Source organism: Natrix helvetica (assembly GCF_964273705.1).
Source record: "Natrix helvetica genome assembly, chromosome: 4".
NCBI classification, from domain to species: domain Eukaryota; kingdom Metazoa; phylum Chordata; class Lepidosauria; order Squamata; family Natricidae; genus Natrix; species Natrix helvetica.
In genome coordinates, this window is record NC_138550.1 from 151,282,668 (window position 1) to 151,303,735 (window position 21,068).

General features: G+C 42.1%; 1 protein-coding gene across 1 annotated transcript in view; it reads right to left on the bottom strand.

The window, feature by feature from the left end:
- The window catches only part of CSMD3 (CUB and Sushi multiple domains 3), a gene marked incomplete at its 5' end in the record, with an annotated part of 706,489 nt that extends 689,811 nt beyond the window's left edge, over nt 1-16,678 (bottom strand). The window contains one exon of the mRNA XM_081953230.1: nt 16,483-16,678. Coding sequence (XP_081809356.1) covers nt 16,483-16,678 — 196 coding nt within the window. The remainder of the gene's footprint in view (nt 1-16,482) is intronic.
- Nucleotides 16,679-21,068: the final 4,390 nt, after the last annotated feature.

Genomic DNA, 21,068 nt, shown 5'->3' on the forward strand with positions numbered 1-21,068 from the left:
CTGAAAATCATTCTGGTTGTTTTTTTTTAGCAATTAGAAACCACCAAAATTATAATTTGTTTGGTATTTGAAATATTATTTTTATTAGCTCCTTTTTTTAAAAAATGGCCTGTTTATGGGCTCTGTAAAGCAATCCTTTTGTCCTCTAGTCTAGATGAGGGACAAAACACCCACACAATTGTGTTTCCTGAGTTTTAAGAGATTATTGTGTCAAAAGGAGCATAGCTGTAATATGAGCCAATCAGATAGAATACTACAGCCAATACACTTAAGCTGAATTGATATAGTGCAAGAAATAATCAATTTTTAAAAGATGCCATTAGGCAAAAAGTAATGCTGCTGCTGATGCTGTTGGCTAATTTTATTTTATTATACTTTCCTTTTCCCCAGAAATCTTAAAGAGGGAATGATAATGGTTAAAAATACAGTCTTGAAATTTTCTTGTAATCTTCACCACATTCCATTATGATGTCTAATATTTATTTAGGTGTCAACTATGTCACGATGTTAAAAAGTTTGCTAGGCCTGAACTGCCTGAATTGACACTCAAGAGTTAAACTAAGAAAGCTTTATTGCGCAGGTCATAAAACAAAAAAGGGTTCTTATCTGAAAGTGATTTATTGCGCACGCGTAACACATTCCAAAATTCCTCTCTTCTTTGTTCGGCAGCCAACTTTGGCTAACGAAGCTTTTCATTATCAAAATGTAACCAATTAGTTATTTTCTGTTTTATTTTATTATTAAAGTTTGTTTATTAATTAGAATACTTTTAAAGACTTATTTTTCTCAATATCTCAAAAGATATGCGGAAGGGAATCAGCCACGGTCCATCGGTCTCTAACAGGGTGTTTTTTCCCCTGACAACTTGGTAGCAGAGGTTTGGTTGACAACTTGGTAGCAGAGTTTTGGCTTTTGATGATACCAGCTGAGATGGTTACAATTTATGGCTGTATTTTCCCTTCATGCTATCTAAAGATAACCGACTAAGCCTAATTAGCAATGTCGGAGAAAAAGAAAAAAAAGAAAAAGAAAGATGGGGCGAGCACAGATGGATCAGCTTCCTCTGACAAGGAGGCTCCCTCGGACACAGAGAAGCAAGACCAAAACGTGCTTCAGGAACAACAAATTCCTTCAGGTGCCGAGCCAAATATGGGAGAAGGAGCTACAGGACGCGACATCCACGAAACGAGGTCAGTGGTTCCTCCTTCTAAAATATCTCCAGGAGATTATGAATTTTTGGGGGCCAAGCCAAAACTTCCCACTCTGCCAGAGCCACTCCATTCCCAGACCCTCGCAGATTATCAAGATACAATTAATGAACGGCAAAAGTCTAAACGGCAACTGCCGGCAGAGGAAAATTCCTCCCACGCAGAAAGCAGATTTTATGAAATTCCCCCAGATGGTGAGCAAGAAATGCAAAGCTATCTATATCAAATAGAACGTTTAGAAAGATATGTTAGGGAGGCGAGAGTGTGTTTTAACGAAATAAAGCGAAGTAGGAGAAGCTCCCCCACTCCCAAAATGTCTGAGGACGCCATCTTGTCTTCTTCAAAACAACAGCCTAAGACACACCCCACAGAGTTCATTGGTCAATTAGAACAAAGAGACATGTACACGTCACCGAGGTCACGTGGTCCCTTTGAGTCAACCGAGCTTCCGCATACGTATAAAAAGGAGAGGCAGCCAAAAAGTGAAGCTGCACTGCCATCTGCTGGCGGAGAAAAATTATTACAGCAAAAGATTAAGCAATTGGACCAGATTTTCAGAGATATGTCTATGAGTCCTTTAGAAGCCAAAACTTTGTCTCCAGAGGTTAAGTCTTCAACACCTCCTGGCGGTGTGGAATTCTCCCTAGATGGAATAAGGCAAAGCCAGAGGCAAATTCGAGGAAGCCAATTTGATGTTGCCACGCAAAGGCCAATGATGCAACCCCAGCATCCCCTGGTTCAACAACCAGATTTGCAACCAGAGCAACAAATTATTCCTCAGCAGGTATTCACAGTCACCCCCTTGACTGGTGAGTCCAAATTAAAGGAGTCAGGAGAGAATTATAAAGCCTGGGTCAGTGAAATTGCGCTCTTGCTTCGAAGAGAAGGCACATATTCCATGGTTTTTGATCCTCCCCGTCAACCCTGGACACCTGCAATAAGAAACCTCGAAAACAGAGCTATCACGACTTTACTCATGTCAATGGAAATTGAAATCCAAGGTATCTTTCCACCTGATGCAACTGCCCAAGAAATATGGGCTATTTTGGAAGATTGCTACAGGCCCGTTTCAATTGAATCCTCATGTTTGCTCATGTCTGAGTTCCATGGTTCGAAGTTGAAACCTGGTGAACGAATTGGTGGACATTTGACCAAACTGAAAAGAATGAGAAGTGAATTGAGACAAAATGGCCATGTAATCGATGATATCCAAATGATTAGCATCATCATTAACTCATTGAATTATGAATGGAAAGATGCTGTTGCAAAGATTAACTACGTGCCTATTGCTCAACGCACAGTTAACCACGTTTGCAGACTTTTAGTGGAAGACGAAGCTATCAGGTTAGCTACCCCACATCTGCAACGGCCTCCAGCACCAAAGGCTCCAGCCAGACGTCCCTTCCGAGGAAGAGGCTACGCTCCAAGGATGCCAAAATGCTACACCTGCAACCGTGTGGGACATGACACCCAGGATTGTCCCCAACGAGTTCCAGCTCCCGCCACGTACCAGCCCAGAGGAACAGATTCCAGAGGCAGAGGTAGAGGCGGAAGACAAGGTCGTCGTGGTCCAAGGCGTGATTCACAAGCTCCGCTTGCAACACTGGCCATAACCAACGTTCCACAACCTGATCCAAAGTTCGACAGACGTCTTTTGTGGACTTTAGACAGTGGAGCAGCTGTGCACGTTACCCACAGAAGGGAACTTTTCACAGAAATGGGCGAACCAGAGCCCGAGTATCGAGAACTGTATTCCTTCACCAACCACACTTGCAAGGTTATGGGAAAAGGAACTGTTTACATTGAAGAGCTCGATACACACATCCCTGATGTTTATTACATACCTTCAGCAACCAGTAATTTGCTTAGTCAAAGTCACTTGTCTAGAGAGTTAAAGTTCCAGGTTCACCACCTCGAAAAAGCAAGTTACTTAGTTAAAGATGGTGATATTGTTGCTGAAACCATGCTGATTGGTGGTGTTTATTACTTAAAGCCAAAGCCTAAAGGGCAAGCACAGGCAAGTATGCAAACTCCAAAAAGGCACAACGCAAACCCAGAGAGAGTTGTCCCAGAGAGAGAAAGCGTTACTGTGCCAAAGGCTCCTAAAGCCAACAAACAGAGAAAACAGAAACAGATTGCTCAAAGCAAGCCTGAGGATCCTCATGAAACTGTTAATGTTGAGAATTCACTAACTGGTAAACCTTTGCATTCCAGGTGTATTCACAAGTGGCACAGAAGATTGGGGCATGCCAGTTTCCGTGTTCTTAGAAAGATGCCGGAGTTCGCAAAAGGTTTGGATCTAAAGGGGTGTAAGGTGTTTTTGGATTGTGCGGTTTGCAAAAAGGCTAAATCCAAGGCGGCTGCAATTCCCAAACACGCTACACGCCGGTCAACACGCATTTTTGATTTGGTACACACTGACATAGTGGGTCCTTTCCCACCAACACTTGGTGGCAGAAAGTATTTTTTAACAATTGTAGATAATCATTCTAGATATGGATTTGTATATCCTATGAGAGAGAAATCTGAGACCTTTCAGATCTTTAAAGACTTTGCAGCATTTGTTTCTACACAATACCAAGTTCGCATCGCCAGAATCCAGAGTGACCGTGGTGCAGAATTCATGTCTCAGCGTTTCCAGGACTGGATGCGTAAGAATGGAATTCTTCATCAGACATCTGCTCCATATACACCGGCTCATAACGGAGTCGTAGAAAGAAGACAAGGGGTTCTACAAACCATGATGCGTTGTCTTCTAGAAGATGCCAATCTCAGTATCGCATACTGGGGTGAAGCAATCAAATATGCAAATTACATTGTCAACCGTACTTGGAGCAGTGTAATCAATCAAACTCCTTTCTACATGCTATATGGCTACAAGCCTAATCTCAAGAACCTCCATATTTTTGGTTCATATGCTATGGTGAACACTCCCTTAAGTCAAAGAAGAAAGGGAGGTGCAGTAGCAAAGAGACTGAGATTTATGGGTATTGATGATAATTCAAAATGGTACAAATTCATTGATACTAAACATGTGATTGTCATTTCACAATCTGCTAATTTTGAGGAAGACATTGACTGGTCCAGGATTCATTCCAATGATCCTGAAGTTTATTTTCCTAGAGATGGTGTTCCAGATGCCACGCAGCCTGATGATAATTCGCAGGCAGATGTTCCTTCTACCAGTTCTTCACAACCTGATGTTCCGTCTTCTCAAGCCGCGGATGCTGATGCTAGCGACGAACGTGAGGACGAGGATGATGATGAAGAAGAAGAAGAAGACTGGTCTGTTGTTCCTAGACGCTCCAAGAGGGCCACAAAAGGAATCCCTCCACAACGTTATTCATGGCAACTGACAAAATCACCAGTACCTTTGATTTGCAACGTTACTCTTCCTCCAGAGACATTCACACAAATCAAACAGCTTCCTGATTCAGAACAAGACAAGTGGTATGATGCAATGCAGGATGAAATGGACAGTTTAAAGAAACTTAATGTATTCACACCTGCAAAACCTCCAGCAAACAAGAAAGTCATTGGCACCCGATGGGTCTACAGAATCAAGAAGAAACCGAATGGTGAGTCCTTATACAAAGCCAGACTGGTAGCTCAGGGTTTCGCTCAACGTTATCCTGAGGACTACACAAACACTTACTCACCAACAGTCAGAACTGAAAGTGTAAAAATTGCTTTAACCACTGCAACTATTCTTGGTTTAGAAGTTTTCCAATTTGATGTGGACACAGCTTATCTACATGCAGACCTAGATGAAGAGATCTACGTGAGAAGCCCTCCAGGATTCCGAAAGCAAGAAGGGGATACCTGGTTTCTGAACAAAAGTCTTTATGGTCTGAAACAGTCAGGTTTAATGTGGTATTTATGTCTTACTGACAAACTAAATTCAATGGGCTTTATTAAGTCCGAAACTGATGAATGCGTGTTCACAAAAAGATCTAACAATGCATATGAGATAATTCTTGTTTATGTTGATGATATTGTTTATATTGGTCCAAATAAGAAAATGAGTGAGATTTTTGCCAAAAGTTTGCAGAGATACTTCACACTAAAATCTTTAGGACACATTAGCACTTATTTAGGTGTTCAAATTGAAAAGACACAGAAGGGGTTTAGTCTTTCACAAGAGGAGAAAATTGACCACATTCTACATCATTGCAACATGAAAGATGCTAGCACAACAAAGACACCCATGCAAACAGATTTTCACAACTTAACACATGAACTAAGTCCTGAGTTCGAGGATCAAACACTTTATCGTTCAGTCATTGGTTCACTATTATACATTAGTAGTTGGACCAGACCTGACATCGCACTTAGTGTTAATCTTTTATCACGACACGTAGGTAAGGCAACACAATTTCATTGGTCATGCATTAAGAAGTTGTTGAAATACCTAAAACACACTAAGCACATGAAGTTATTGCTAGAACCAACACACACTGATCAACCAAAGTTGATTTGTTTTGCCGACGCCGACTGGGCGAGCGACAAGAAGTCACGCAAAAGCACTTCTGGTTACATGATGTTCCTAAATGGTTGTCCTGTTTACTGGCAAGTGAGAAAACAGAGTTTTGTTTCATGTTCATCTACTGAAGCTGAATATGCTTGTGTTTCAGATGCTTGTAATTCTCTAACGTGGTTTGATGCTTTGATCACAGATATCTGGACACGTCCGATTCGACCAATCACCGTGATGGAAGATAATGTATCTGTTGTTTATATTTCTGAGTCACATTTTACAGGTTCTAGGTCCAGACACATTGACATTCGTTATCAAAACACAAAGCAATTAGTTAAGCAAGGTTTTGTTAAATTGCAGTATGTTTCTACACATGATCAGATCGCAGACATGCTTAACAAACCACTCGCCGCAAATCAACACGAATATCTGCGAAAGAAGATGTGCCTTAATTGATGATTTGATGATGTCAGCCCAGACTAGCAAAAGAAGGGGTGTCACGATGTTAAAAAGTTTGCTAGGCCTGAACTGCCTGAATTGACACTCAAGAGTTAAACTAAGAAAGCTTTATTGCGCAGGTCATAAAACAAAAAAGGGTTCTTATCTGAAAGTGATTTATTGCGCACGCGTAACACATTCCAAAATTCCTCTCTTCTTTGTTCGGCAGCCAACTTTGGCTAACGAAGCTTTTCATTATCAAAATGTAACCAATTAGTTATTTTCTGTTTTATTTTATTATTAAAGTTTGTTTATTAATTAGAATACTTTTAAAGACTTATTTTTCTCAATATCTCAAAAGATATGCGGAAGGGAATCAGCCACGGTCCATCGGTCTCTAACAGGGTGTTTTTTCCCCTGACAAACTATATAAAAAAATAAAGGAAAAACAGTGGGAAGTCTACAAAATCTGATTCCTTAGATTAATTTGTTTCTATCCAAATTTTGTAAAGCACACAAATGCCAGATTTATGCAATGGCATTCATAATAATTTGAAAAGCATATAGTTTTTGCTTGGAGTAGAAATGCTTTGGAAGACTTGAGTTAGTTAAGAGCAACTGCACAGCTCTTCTCTTGAAAGAAATTCTTTTATTCTTTGGCAGGCAAGAGTATCGCTTCTGAAAGATGATTTTTATTTCTCTTCTTACGTTGCCATTCACTTATCTTGCCCTCCTCCTCTTCCTTACCAGTTCTGACATGTCTAATATTCTTTTTAATCCTCCAACACCCACATTGATTGACATTTGGGGGTAACGGTTCTTCTCACTGTTGTGCTGCTGAAATTGTTAAAGCAGTTCAGTCTCGAAGACAATAAAGAGATCCATAAAATATGCATAGGCAGATGTCTATATTTCTGAAGATTGAAATTTCTCCTCCCATGCACGCATAGATAAAATTCTTCAAGTGTCATCTTGTGAAATGTGTTAAGCCTTAGATTCTCAGGCTATCCAATAAGGCCAATTGCAAATACAGACTAAGTCACAAGAAGGTTGAATTTTAGTCGTTTAAAAAAATCATGTTCTAAGTATGATTTGGTATAGCTGCAAACCAGTGGTGTCCAGCCCATAGAGTACTTAGATCTGGCCTGCAGGACTGTCCTGGAAACAGGAAAAGAACATCCCACGGTGTTTCCACCAATGAAAACAGACGCATGTGGCCTTCCTGAGCTCCATTTTCACTGGCAGAGGGTTGCAGGAGGCCGTGGCAGTGAAAAATTGAGTTCGGGAGCCAGTTTTCACTGGCATAGCATTTGGGCTATCACAGGCACTCTGACACAAGTGAAGTTGAGCTGGCTACCCCCGCCCCGAGGTCAAATACAACCCTGATGCGGCCCTGAATGAAATCAAGTTTGACACCCTTGCTCCAAACCATATGTCATGAAGTTAATGGATGAAGGTTAAGACTGAGATAATGTATGGTCAAAAATTACCTTAAAAATCATACAATTTGAAGGTTTAATATTAATATTAAGAAAAAAAATTGAAATCTTCAGCGTCCAGGCAACATCAGCAATCATATAAATTATTCCAAATATGAATACCTGGGAAGTAGACTGAAGGAAATAAGATTTATTATAAGATTTATAATCATCTTCCCTACTTCTGATTTTCAAAACCAAGTTTGGGAAACTGAGTGAATATAACTTATACCTACTTATGTTTTACAAAGAACCCTGAAAACCAGTTCTTGCTAAAGGGCTGAACATATTTTAGATGACTAATATTACTTGCCTAGAACTACTATTTCTGAATTTAGAAAAAAAAGTAGAGATCAGTTTTGTTTACAAATCATATTTGTGTGGCCTGCTCTCGAGTTGTACAAATATCTTTCTATTCAGGAAGAACAATTTTCGGGGGGGGGGGGGGCGGGATACGTCCATCATCTTACACAATATATTCAACTGATACAAATTTTGCAAAAGTAATACATGAGATAAAATATTGGCCCAACTAACTTGTCTTGTTTCCATATAAAGGAACGTCAAAGTTCCCTTCAGAAAACATAACTTATTCATCAGTAGATGTCAAGTAAAATTAAACAGACCTTTCTTTTCTGCATAATTCATACAAACCACAAGGTTAACTGCCAGCAATCTCACATCACAAAATACCAATCAAACAAAAACTTCATGATAAAATGCCATCTCAGCCCTCTAGAGCCGTGTTTTTCAACCTTAACAACCTTAAGAGGTGTGGAACTCAATTTCCAGAATCAGCACGCTTTCCTCCAACCAGCATGTAGGCTGGACAATTCTGGGAGTTGAAGTCCACACATCTTAAATTTGAAAAAACCCTACTGTGGTATCCTTAACACCAATATGCCAGTGGACAATTCTCTTGGTTATGTGTAGAATCCTTATCCTCCCTCTTTATGTTTTTCATATATTGACCTTAGGTTATCATATCAACTATTTTCAAACAAGGCTGGCACTAGCTTGATTATCTATTGCCCATACTTCTTGGAAACATTCTCGTAAAGTTGTCGAAACCTCTATGGCCCTCCATGTTCTTGCATTCCACTTTCATTCACCCCTACCTCTCATCTACCTGTCTGTTCTCCCTTTTCTGCCCTTCCCCTCTGTTTTCATTTAGCTTTTCTTTGTTTTCATCTATCCTTCATCCTGTTTTTTACAATGATTTCTAAGTCATTGAAAAGAATCAGGAAAGTCTTCACTCCATTTTTCTTACTACTGCAGCATCCCCCAATGACTGTGATGGCTGTTCAATGCAAGACATTTTCCATAATAAAAGAAGTGTTAATTAATTCTCATTTTCAAACCCATAGCTACTCTATTTCCCTGAAAATAAGATCTCTGGATAATAAGCCGAAATCGGGCTTTTGAGCGCATGTGCTAGAATAAGCCCTCCCCTGAAAATAAGCCCTCCCCAAAAATATTGCAACACAGCAGCAGCCATGAGGTGACCACACTCGCCACCTACTGCATCTCAAAAATAATATACCTACCCAAAAATAAGATCAAGCACTTTTTTTTGGAGGTGGTGTCAAAAGAAAATAAGACCCTGTCTTATTTTAGGAAAAACATGGTACTTACAGACCTTCATTCTAACAATATTTTCCAGAAGCAGGTAGATTTCTAACATTTTAAGAGTACTTTACCACAGTTGATAGGGTTCCAGTGAACTCAACTTCTTTTTTTAAAAAAGAATTTTATTGGTTTTTAAACACTTATAGGGAAAGGTAAAAAAGGTACAAAGAAAATTTTGGCATCTCCCGTGCTAGTGGTAGAAATCCCCCCAAATCTCACAATTTTTACAATGTTAAAAACAACATATAAAAGATAAGCATAAACAGAATCTTGTTTTACATTATATCATCCATGTGTTCAATCATCTCTTTGTCACTTTCTAGTATATCAACAATTATCATAGTATTTCAAATACATTTATTTTTGTGACCTGAGCCTTTTCGATATTGCTTCCTCCTCCCTGTCCCCAGATGGACCCCTCCCCCTTCATATCTTGCACCTTACTACCCTTTTCACCACCTCCACTATTTCCGTCCTCTAGGAGGGCACTATGTTTTTTAATGAAGGCTTCAGCCTCCTCCACTGTATTAATTCTGATTCTGTTTCCCTCCCAAAAAATCAACATTCCCTCTGGCAATAACCATCTAAACCAAACTCCTTTATTGTATAATTTCTTTGATAAGGAGGAATACTTCCTCCTTTTTTCTCTTATTTTTTTCGGAATTTGCTTTAGAATGGTGATTTCTTTATCTTTATATTTTAATGGTCCCTCCCTTTGGGCCCCTAGCACCTCATCCCTTGTGGTCCTCCTAATAAACTTAACATGTACCTCCCTTGGAACATTATGTGTTCTAGCATATGCTGAATTAATCCTGTAAACCAGATCCATATCCCACCACAACTGTTCTTTATTTCTCTTAATATATTCTGCTAAAATTGTACTCATAATATCCTTAAGATCTTCATTTTCTGTCTCTGGTAGGTTCTGGAATCTGAGAAAAAAAGGACATTCTTTCAAGTTCTATTTTTGTCATAAAATTTTCCAATTCTAAATTTCCCTTCTGGACTGCCTTAACCTCCTCCCCCAATCCAGCTGCCCCCTCCTCCAAAACCCCAATTCTTTGTTTGTTTTCTGTTAAATGTTATTGAACAGCTCTGAGTTCATCTTTAAGATCTGCCACCTCTTTTTAAATTCATTTTGACCCCTCATAATTTCCTGAAACATTTGGGTAACAGATAGTTCTTTTGAGCTCTCTCCAGTCACTTCTTGTTGTAACAATGAAGTAATCTTCGTCTGCTGCATGCTTGGACTGGAGGTGGCAGAGGGAGGAGCCAAGAATGACTTGCCCATTGGAGGTTTTGGGGGCCCCATTTATCTGCGTTCAGAGATGATAAGTCTTTTACAAAGAGAACGACGTCAGTGGAGCACGCAGCTGTGTCGGTCCCAGGCAGCAGGCAAATCCAAAAGTAAAAAGTTAGTTCTCCTTCACAGTTCCAAGGCACAAAGGTACACCAGAAAGAAGAAAAGTCAAATAGTCAGAATTAATCAGGAAGACCACGTAACGGGAGAGGTCCAGAGCGCCTTCAGAGGGGGGATTAAGACAATTACCAGATATTTTTCCCCCAAAGGTAGTTTCAAAAGGCAGGCTTCATTTATAGGTATAAAAACAAAGACGGGGGGGGGGGGCGCCATCTTGGGGAGAAGAACAAGGAGTTCCATAAAGTTTTTTCCCTTTAAGAAAACAGCTCAGCGATCACCTCTTGTAGCTGTGATATCAATCATTCTCAGATAGGTAGTACAAGTGGCAAGTCAGCCTTTATTCTCTCTCCCTTCCAATATAGAGAGAGATAGTTCAAATGCCACTTTGTCCGAGGGGGGGGGGTAAAGAGAAAGAAACACACCCCTCTAATCTTCCAGTTTCAAATGGATTGAACAAGAACTTACAATAGTCTGCTGCTTATCTGTTAACGATGATTAAGGAGGTTAGGGTGGATCTCTCCCCACCGGCATTTCAGCCGCTCATCTTTCGCTTAGCTCTTTCCTCCCAGAGCCCATTCGGTGAAAGGGCAGACAGCCCACAGCTGTCTCATGCCCCCCTCTCCTCCTCAGCACCTGGGGCGAGGCTGGAAACACCCTGCAGCCGAGTCTGGGGGATTCCAGCAAGCCGCCCTGTGGCAGAAGACCCCTCCAGGGCCCCCTGTGCTCCTGAACGGAGCCCACCAGGGAGACAAGCAGCGGACAACACGTCCGTCACCTACAGGAACCGGAAGTGATCTCCCCAGTGAACTTAACTTCAATAACTTGCTTGCCTATTTTTCTAGAGTAGTCCTGCTTCATCGGATACAAATCTTTTAGCACTGACTCTTACCTGCCATATTTAATTCTATAAATCCAGTATTTCTTTTACTTGTATTATTTTAGAATACAAATTTCCCCTGGAAACCCATAAGCTCATCTCTGATTGTATATTATATATGGCAAACATTAGGGTTGGACTGAAAATTTCAATCAATTAGAATTCACATGTGGAAACAAACAGATTAGTAATTGAATGAGAATGTTGGCATTTTTTCAGGAAGAAACTGGATGCAAAAACTCCACAATTAATTTTAGAATTTTAGAACTTGAAGATGTCTTGGATATGATCCTCAGAAATCGGAATCTTCTACTACAGCATTCTTTAAAAATGGCAACCTTGTGTCTGTTTAAATTCATTCAAGCAAGAAAAGCCCAGACAGCAGTGTATTTCTAGTAATAGCTCAAGCAATTAGAAAATAAATCTTAATATTTGGCTGACAAGTCTTCTCAAGATTCCTACCCACTGTTTACAGTCCTGCCTTCTTCAGCAACATTTTGTCTGACACAGCGCTTCATATATTCAAAGGCTGCAATTATATCCTCTTTCAATTTTTTCTACTCTGAGAAAAACGGATTTAATCTAGTTAAATTGGTTTAATAGTGATTCGCCATATACAGGATATAGTAACAGTTTGAGATATAGATCGGTTGATAGTATCAGAGAAAAAGACAACATCAATAGTGAGACAAAATAACCCCGTTAGATGCTTAGACATTTTTATTCAAATATCCTCGGAGATTTAATATGTTTTCTTGGAAACGGTGATTACATATTACACTTATATGCAGTCTTTCTGCTTAGATAGACTTCCAAGGAGACTTACACAAAATATAAAACTTGAAAGTGAAATAAAACTGTAATTCAAATCTAAAATCAATAGCAATTAAAGCGATGGTGAGAGATGCATTTGTCACTTCCCTAAATACTAGGAGTTGTTGTTTAGTTACTAAGTCATGCCTGAGTCTTCACGATTCCATTGACCACAGCATGTCAGGTACCCCTATTCTCCACTGTCTCCCAGAGTCTGCTTCTCAAACCCATTCCCATTCCATCAATGACTCTATCTAAACATTTATTTCTCTGCTGTTCCCTTCTCCTTTTGCCTTCAATCTTTCCCAACATTGGTCTTTTTCAATGTGTCCTCCCTTCTCATTTGGTTGCCAACGTATTTGAGCTTCAACTTCATTATCTGTCCTTCCAAAGAAGAGTGAGTGTATTTTTTTTTTTTTTAGAATTTACAGATACTGGGAGAGTGAAGGTTAAATTGACTTCACTGGAAGAACATTCTTTAACTTGTGACCCAAGAAGAAGGCCTTCTCCCATATGCTGGATTGCCAATCTTCTGGCAGTGGGAACATCTTCAGAAGTTTAACCTACAGCCTTTATTTCTAATCTCTTTATACAAGGGTTCCACAATGTTTCTTGGGCCTACTCTCCTAGCCAACTCTCCTAGCAACAGAATAAAATAGTTTAAACCCAGTTTGTTTCCCCCCAAATGGGGCAGAAAAAAACATCATCTCTTCTGCTTGAAAGAGTGGCTTCAAACCTATTTCAGGTATGATGGGGGGGGGGAGAGTTATACAAATGGAACCTTAATTTTAATGTAAATAAGGCATGCATTTGAAACAGAGTAATCCCTGGAGTTTTTCTTCTTCTCAATGGTTTCATTAGCTTTTCTATAATCAATCTACTTATTAGAAGTTCCTTCAACCTTGAAGGCCAGTTGCGCCTATCTCCTGTCCAGCTTGTCAAGAGAGATTTGACACACCTTTACATACTTTCTCATCCATTACAATCTGGCACTGGCCCCAGACTTACTCATTTTTAATCCATTATTCATTGTGAAACCATCGTATACTCTTAAAGCAAGTCTAAATCATATTGTGGTACCAAGCATCTTTATGAGGAAAGAAATCACACGGAACTAGGTGGCATCTCATTTGCACAAACTTCATATTGTGTGATTCCCCCCCTACTACTATTAGTAGTGATGGCACTGTGCTCTTTTCCTATGGCTTGAGTCCATTGCTTCGAGTTCCACTACCCCCTGGAAGTGCTAAGTAATTATTCATTTCCAACTCCCTGGGCCATCTTTTGATTCGTAGCAGCAATTTCCTTCAGCTTTCATTACTTTCTTGATTTTATAAAATTTCATTTAATCTACTTCCTAAATTTTCTTTGAAGTGGCACAACCCCATAAAAGGCTCTTCCTTATCTTAGCTGTAATCTCGTGTACGCACTGAAAAATCCTATCACAATTTCTCATTACTTTATTTCCACGACTTATTACTTACAAGTACAAATAGGAAGTGAATTAACTCCACTATGAGAGGGGAAAAACTTATTTTGTTTGAAGCAATCTAAAGTGGTACTGGATCTGTGATGGTCTTTTCAAACACACAAACCATTTCTGATCCAACAAGGATAATGCAGGCACTTAAAAAATGCATTTTTTTAAAAAAAAACCTTACTTCCCCCCCCCCCCCCTTTGAACCAGCTCAGTATCAATTGGCTTTTTTCCGTTCCACTTTTCAAGATATTGCAATCCCAGTCCAACAAGTGCTGTACACTCCATCTCTGGTGCAGATGCAGATAAGGTATCTATACACCTTAGAGATTTTGGAAAAATTGCCTGATTCTTTAATAATTGTAGCACATCACCTCCATGCAAATTTCCATGCAGACTCTTCTAGTCTGTTGGTGTCTCCCTTCTTCCCCCACGTCAATATAGCTGTGTGTGTGTGTGTGTGTGTGTGTTTTATTCAAACACCTCACGTGGGCAAAGTGTAGCCATATTCAAACCAGCAAGTCACGCACTAGGAATTCAGATGGGGTTGGAATGGTGGATGTTTATTAACGAGCATTACTATTTCCTAATCTGATCAACACACCTATCTGGTTCTCTCGCGCTCTCCTTTTCCCCCTTTCTCTCTCTTTCCACCCCCCTCCACGTACTCCGCTAACAGAGTCTTTCTGACTCTCAACAAATGGTGTTTCATTCTCTTCACTGAACCATTTTTCTGAAGAAATTAGGCAAAAGGGTGGCAAAGAAGCAGATTGCGTCAATGCCACAAACCAGGAGCAGCTTTCTGTAATTAGAAGGTGCATTAAAATTCCAGGCATGTCCTTTTCTAAGCCAGGACTGGAGGGGGGATGGAGGAAAAATGAGGTAAATCCCTTCCTCCTCCTCCTCCCCCCACCACCCCCACCAGCACCAGGAGCCCTAACCAACCCTGAATGATCCTGCTCCATCCTTTCCTTCACCCCTCCCGCCATGCAAATGGGGACTGAACCAGCTGCGAAGCAAGACAATCAAGTGTTTCATTTAAAAAAAGACCCAGTTCAGTATCGGCTGGATAGGGAGGAGAAGAAGAGAAAATGCCAGCTCCTTTCAAAAGAACTGCCAAAGCATCCAGTGGGAGAGAAGGAACCCAAACTCTGGATTTCTTCAAACTCCTGGGAGGTTCCTCTTGATCCCTTTTGCCACCAAGCTTACAGGAGAGATTGGATGCCATGGTTGAGAAAGATAGATGAGAGATAGATAGATAGATAGATAGATAGATAGATAGATAGATAGATAGATAGATAGATAGATATTGATAGATGATAGATAGAGGTAGGTAGGTAGGTAGGTAGGTAGGTTCTGCAAGTATGATTTCTTAAAAAGAGAACCATCTCTTTTTCCAGCCATGTTCATCTCTTTTCCTAAGATCTCCCAAATTCAGTATTTCTGGAAAGTATTCAGGAAGCAATGTCTCTATTCAGTCATATTTATGAAAGACCATCTTCTCCATGCTTGGCCAAAATGTTCTGATCTCCAAATCTTCCCAAGTGCCTCCTGCTGCCCACCTCTCTTCTTGAGAGATTTGGGGGGGGGGGGAGAGATAAGATTAGCAGGATTGTGGCCATCCCTGGCTGATGCTTCATTAAACAACAATAACAACAAGAAAAAAAAAGAGTCAACCCAATACCACACACACCTACAAACCCAGGCTCTTGAAATGGTTTATGAGTCTCACTCCCCCAGCCTTCCTAACTTGCAAAGGGGAAGCCAGTTGGCATTAAAACAACAATAAGGAGAAACTCCTTCAAGGAAAATGAACAGCATCTGTCAGTCTGTGCCTGCATGTTTTCTCTACCAAGGTCTACTTGTGTGTCTTAAACAAAAATATTGTGTGTGTGTGTGTGTGTGTGTGTGTGCATGTAGATAGGTAGATGATAGATAGATAGATAGATAGATAGATAGATAGATAGATAGATAGATAGATAGATAGATAGATAGATAGAGTTTTGCCTTGCTTTTTAGCCTCACTTTCTAAATAGCAACCTCAGGGTTGACTGTGTGGGAGAAGGTGTGGGGGAATGAAAGAGGATGAATCCTCCGGCGCTAATTTTGTCGGAATCTCCTCTCGTTTCAGTGGCACCCAACTCACGTCTCTGGTTGAGCGTCCTGCAAAGAATATTTATTCGGCACAAATTTCAGTGACTGCATTGAACGCCAGCCTTGGCAAGCAAATTGCATTTCCTATCGCAATTGAGGGAGCCTGGATTCTCTTTGCCTCCCCCACCCCCTCTGTTCCTTTCTTTTATGGGAAGAAAAGAAAAGAAATCTCCATCCCATCTCCCTCCCTCCCTCGCTAGCCCTCCAGTCCTCTTTCCCCCAGTGACCGCTGATTTGGCAAAGCCATCCGAGTCCGGATTCGCGGAATAAAAAGGAGGTTCGCGGAATAAACGAGGGGAAAACCTTGAGAAAGGACAACGCGGCGTCCGCACACCTCGGGCAAAGCCCGAATCTCCGGCCACCATCCCTTACCATCCGCCCGGCGTTCACTTGCAATCCTTTTTTAAATTATTATTCCTCTCTCTCTCCCTCTCTCTCTCTCTTCTTCTCTCCCTTCCGGCTTCTTGAGGAGGGGAGGGGGGTGTCACATCCCTTTGCCCCGCGCCCTTACCTTTCACAGAGGAGAGCATCCAGAAAAAGACGAGGTTCCCCAAGGTAAATCCACTTTTAATCCCCATGATTTTGCCCAAGATGCACAAGTCCGGGCGGCCGCATTTCCCACATCCCCTTTGCCCCAGATCTGCGGCGACGGCGTCGGCTTTCCTCGGCCAGGTGGTCTCTTTGCAGTAGTAGGAAATCCTTTGCATCTTTTTCCTCCTCCGAGCGAAGGAGCGGAGCGAACGAGCTTTCCCCCCACACGCCGTCACCCCCAATAGGAAGGAACTGCTGGCTTGCCTGCTTCTGCCTTCGCCGTTTGCCCCCCACCCCACCCCTCCTTCGTCGCCTTCTTCTTCCTCCTCTTCCTCCCCTTCCTCCTCTCCTCCTTGCTCGCTTCGGTCCAAGGCGCAGTGGAGGAGTTCGCGCGGAGCGGCGTATGTGTGTGTGAATATGTGTGTGTATTGATGGTGCGCGGTCACAGCTCCGAGTGAACGGCGTTTCTGGGATACCACAGCAACCTTGACGAGCAGGAATCAACCATCTCTCCGGCGGGGGCAGCGAGGCTCTCGGCTCAAGCAAGCCGACTCTGCCGCCAGCAAGCCCGAGGCTGCCTGGAATGCCTTGCCACTAGCTTCCCCGTTTTTTCTCTCTCTCTCTGTCTCTGTCTCTTGAGAGGAATAAGGATGGGGGGGGGGCGGAGGGCTTGTTTCCAGAAGAACTGAATCCAAACGGTGTAATTTTAAGACTCACGAAACGAGCCACGGAAAGCAAATTTCAGGAACGGAGCGCCACGGAATTGACTGGACAAGCTTCGAAATTGACCAGACCGCGGCTCGAAATTGACAAGTTTCTCTCTCTCTCTCTTTCTCTCCCCTCCCGTTTGCTGGAGACTCTTGAGCAAACGCCGCCTCTTCTCGTTTCGTTCCCCTTATTCCTTCACCGCTGTTTAGGAAACCTTGGAGTTGGTGGGGGGTATTTCCAGTTGGTGGTGCTGGGCTTTCTAACGGGATGAATTATTATTATTGTTGTTCTTATTTTGGGGAGAAGGTTAGGAAAAAAGCTCACCTTTCAGTAGGAAAATTAAAATATAATAATAATAATAATAATAATAATAATAATAATAATAATAATAATAATAATAATAATAATAATAATAATAATAATAATAATAATAATAATAATAATAATAATAATAATAATAATAATAATAATATAAACCCTTAATACTCCAAATCGGATGCCCACGGGTTACGATTCGCCGCCACCTTCAAGAAACAGCCGAGAACCCGTTGAAGCGGACGTGTCTGCATGTCCGCAGGCGGACGGTAAGGGGAGAGAGAGAGAGACAGAGAGAGGAGACAGCTGTGCCGGAGCCTGGAACGCTCGTATACACGCGCGGAGGGCAAGCCGGACCCAAGAGCGCCCGCGCTGGTGGGCACCTGGTTCTTCCCTCCCCTCTCACCCTCACCCCCATTCAGGGCGCCAGGCGTTGTCCCCGGACTTGCAGGGTCTTGGATAACGACGGGAGGCGCGGTTAAGGTTGATTCTAATGCCAGAGACCAAAGGGGAGCGGTGAGGGTGGGAAGAAGGGATTAGCACGCTGGGTGGAACAGGCGTCGATGTTGGCGTCAACCCCCCCCCCCCAAAGCAATACAGACGCCCTTCCCCTCCCGAGTCTTTCTCTTCCCCATCAAAGGTATCTTCTGGCTTTCTTCTCCGGGTCCCCCAACTGCACCTAGTTTTTTATTTTTTATTTTTGTTTTTTCCTTCCCCTCTCCTAGAGATGCCAACCGTGGATCTTACATTTTACAAGTTACCCGAAAGGAAAGTAAGAAAAAAAGAAGAAGACAAAGCCCGGAGCGGGGGTGGAGGTGAAGGTGGAATAAGTGGAGAGAAAGAGAGAGAGAGAAGAAGAAGAGCTTTTTGCGACTCAGGCGCGGAGAGGCTGGGGGGACGGGAGAAGAAGCGAGATGCCCAGCTGGAACTGCAAAGAGGCGCGCTGGTCCGAAAGGGTTAATGTTGGGCAAGGAAAGAGTTCTTGCGCCATCTACCGCACGCCAAAGGAGTGCCGGCTTCTTTCTGACATCTGTACAGGGGGGGGGGGGGAGGCGGGGACAGCGCCCGCCTAAAGAGAAACCCGCTTTTTGGCTTCTATTCTCATCTTCATCCTCACCTAAGGCCTGTGAAGGGCCACGTTTTCTCAACGGCTACACGAGGGAAGAAGCGTGGGAGCAAAAGGAGGAGGGGGAGGGGAGGGCTGTGTGTGGGGACGGAGGGAGAGCAGCTCCGTTCCTCCACCTTCGCTTGTGAAAAGGTGCAAATGGTAGGGATCGTGTGAAAGCGATGCTGGGTGGCCTGCTGGGCAGAGAGAAGATGTTAGTGGGGCAGGAGGAGGGGGGGTGGAGACAAGGGAGATTTGCTTCCTTGGGAAGTTGTGAATGCTCCAACACTGGACCTTGTTGTTGTTTTTTTTAAAGAAGAGATTGGACAATCATTTGTCTGAAATGATATAGATCAGTGATGGCTAATCTTTTCCCCATCACATGCCAAAAGTGGGAGGAGCGAAGGGGGGGTCGTGTGCAGGTGTGCCCACATTCCTAAAGATATGCGCGCAACTCCCCCCCCGCACACATGTGTGCATGACCCGCACCCTCCCCCTGCTTTTGGTGCACAGTGGACCTGATTTTTGCCCTCCCCAGGCTCCAGAGTCTTTCTTGGAGCCTGGGGATGGTGAAAACCACCCCCCTGCCCCCCAGGTCCTCCGGTTCCCGAACTTCCGGTTTGCAAGTTGGGTTGTTTTTCGCCCTCCAGAGGCTTCAGGGATGCCTCTGGAGGGTGAAAAACGGCTGAAAAAGAAGGCCGAAGACAGCTGGCCAGCACACACATTCACACTGGAGCTGACAGGGCAACGCCTCGCATGCCCTAAAAAATGGCTCCTTGTGCCACCTGTGGCACGCGTGCCATAGCTTCGCCATCACGGGTATAGATGGTATATGTTGTGAATGGTATAGCTTCCTGCCTAAGCAGGGGGTTGGACTAGAAGACCTCCAAGGTGCCTTCCAACTCCATTGTTCTATTTTGTGGGGCTGGCCCACTAGTATAAACTCTATTCTTATGAGTGATCTTCTGTCTGACTTTTGAGCTTGGCGTTTACCTGTAGGCAAATTAATACCTGCAGTTAAATTAATACCTGCTTTCATTGGACTGATATCCACCTTTAGAAAAGTTTGTCTATAAGTCAATCTCTGCTTCAACGGGCAAAGTAAAATTTATTTATTTTATTTAATTAGTTTGTCACTCATGTACGAGATAACAGGAATAAGAATAAACGTGAATAAGAACACAGGAAATAGGGACAAATAAATGGGGACAGTAGGACAGGGACGTTGGGCATACGGGGGCGCTTATGCATCCCCCAACTGACCTCTTAGGAATGGGGTGAGGTCAACAGTAGACAGTTTAAGGTTAAAGCTATGGGGGTTTGAGGATATAACAACAGAGTCAGGTAGAGCATTCCAGGCATTGACCACTCTGTTGTTGAAGTCGTATTTTCTGCAAAAAAATAATAATAGTATTAGTAATGCAAGAACAGTCAGAAATGCAAGTTTTGGCTTTTCATCCAAGACTGAATCATAAGGTAAGGTCTCCATGCAGTTAGGATTGACTCTTGGTAATGATCATCCATGTAGTTTTAGAAACAATTTGTCATTCCACTCTTCCAGGACATATTGGAAGTCTGGTTTACAATCTTTGTTGTGATCTTCCTATCCAATTCTATCCAAGGCCATCCTGGCTTAATATTTTTTTGAATTCAAACAAGAGGCTGTTGACTGCCCATGTGCACATCATAACTGCAGAGAAAATAAAACAAAATAAATTAAGGCAGTAGAGTTCATGGGTAGGGCATTTGCCTGGCACCCAGATTAATTTTGAAAACTGAGTAGCTGGCATCTCCCTTGAAGCTGTAAAAAAAAATCATGGTTGAAAGTCTAAAAGTCAGTGGCAATAATTCCTGCCAGGCTTAATGGTAGGGAATCAGCAGGGATTCCAGGTCTTGCTTACAACTTCCAGCAGTTCTACCCATCATAGTTAAGAGAAAAGGATGATGGGCAGTGTAGTTTAGTAAAAAAATATGGCCAGATTGAGGAACAGTCTGAACCAATGAATATCAATTTGCTATGTTCCAAAATATGTTCCCGGGATTATAAAAGAAAAAAATCAGTGTTTTGAAGAAGGAAATTTGTTTTCTTTCTATATATTTCCTAAGGGTACATGGGTAGTCTTTTGTTAAATCTTAGTTTGCTTAACCATGAATAAACCACAACTAGCTTCACTCACACATCCCACTTAAGCCAAAAAATGTACTAATTAGTAAGGTGGCTTCCCCCAATATATTTCGTTTGTTTGTTTTATCTCACAATTATCATTTTATAAATAAGTCCTTCACTTTCTTGCTTAAAGTAGAACTAGAACTTAGTGTCCTAGTTTCCAATCTTGCTAGATCATCTTTACCACTTAGTGCAACATGTGAATCTAGCATATCACTGAAACAAATCTGGAAAGCAAAGATTATGATTTGCTTGTTTGGCTGCTTAATTC